Source organism: Salvelinus alpinus, chromosome 3 (assembly GCF_045679555.1).
Source record: "Salvelinus alpinus chromosome 3, SLU_Salpinus.1, whole genome shotgun sequence".
In the NCBI taxonomy this organism is placed as follows: domain Eukaryota; kingdom Metazoa; phylum Chordata; class Actinopteri; order Salmoniformes; family Salmonidae; genus Salvelinus; species Salvelinus alpinus.
In genome coordinates, this window is record NC_092088.1 from 70,315,736 (window position 1) to 70,316,976 (window position 1,241).

The 1,241-nt window shown below is 44.7% G+C and overlaps 1 protein-coding gene across 1 annotated transcript in view; it reads right to left on the bottom strand.

Moving 5' to 3' along the window:
- The window catches only part of LOC139569841 (axin interactor, dorsalization-associated protein-like), a 4,410-nt gene extending 3,376 nt beyond the window's left edge, over positions 1-1,034 (bottom strand). Inside the window, exon 1 of the mRNA XM_071391176.1 lies at positions 897-1,034. Coding sequence (XP_071247277.1) covers positions 897-1,034 — 138 coding nt within the window. The remainder of the gene's footprint in view (positions 1-896) is intronic.
- Between the last annotated feature and the right edge of the window lie 207 nt (positions 1,035-1,241).

Consider the following 1,241-nt stretch of genomic DNA (forward strand, 5'->3'; position numbering starts at 1 on the left):
CAATTGTAGTAGTAAACCATAAGGCAACTGGATGCTAATGGTAGAAGAGACATATAGTCTGACAATTCCAATAAGACACATATCAGAGAAATATGCCTAGGACAATTAGACACATGGTCTGCTGACCTGACACTAAATGAAAGGGAGAGAACACATGGTCTGCTGACCTGACACACTAAAGATAGAGGGATCCATAGTCAGCTGCTTCTAAAAGGAAGGCCTATAAGGCTGAATCTGCTGATTCCAATAAAAGGCAAACAAAACAAAGAGTACATTGACACATCAGGCTGACACACTAAAGATAGAGGGATCCATAGTCAGCTGCTTCTAAAAGGCAAGGCCATAAGGCTGAATCTGCTGATTCCAATAAAGGCAAACAAAACAAAGAGTACATTGACACATTATGCTGACACACTAGGATGGAGGGTCCGGTCACCATTATAAACTAATTTGAAAGGCAGATATGGGCGTTAGTAGGCGTGAACAAGCAGGAAGCCTGAACTAAAAAGATAATGATGGCAGGGAAAATTAGGGGAAGTATGCTTATTTGCATATGGGGTGGACCCATATGCTATTTATGTATAAATGTTGGAACCGGGGTTGGGAAGCGGGGTGTGTTCCGCGGACATTCCAGATTGTGAGTACAATTTGTATTAAAAATCTTATTTGAGTTCACAAAAGTTCTTGTAAGAGTTATATTTGAAGTGATTTTCTACGACATAATCCTCTAAGCTTGATGCCCTCAATCTCACACAAATCATCAAGGAACCCACCACGGTACAACCCTAAATCCGTAAACATCGGGCACCCTAATAGACATTATCCTGACCAACCTGCCCTCCAAATACACCTCTGCTGTCTTCAATCAAGATCTCAGCGATCCACTGCCTCATTGCCTGTATCCGCCACGAAGGTCCGCGGTCAAACGGCCACACCCTCATCGCTGCCTCGAAACGCTCCTGGAAACACTTCTGCGAGCAGGGCCTTTTGCTAATCGACCTGGCCCGGGTACCCTGGAAGGATATTGACCTCATCCCGTCAGTTGAGGATGCCTGGTCATTCTTTAAATGTTACTTCCTCACCATATTAGACAAGCATGCTCCGTTCTAAAAATGCAGAACCAAGAACAGATATAGCCCTTGGTTCACTCCAGACCTGACTGCCCTCGACCAGCACAAAAACATCCTGTGGCGAACTGCAATAGCATCGAAGAAGCCCCCGCGATATGCAACTGTTCAGGG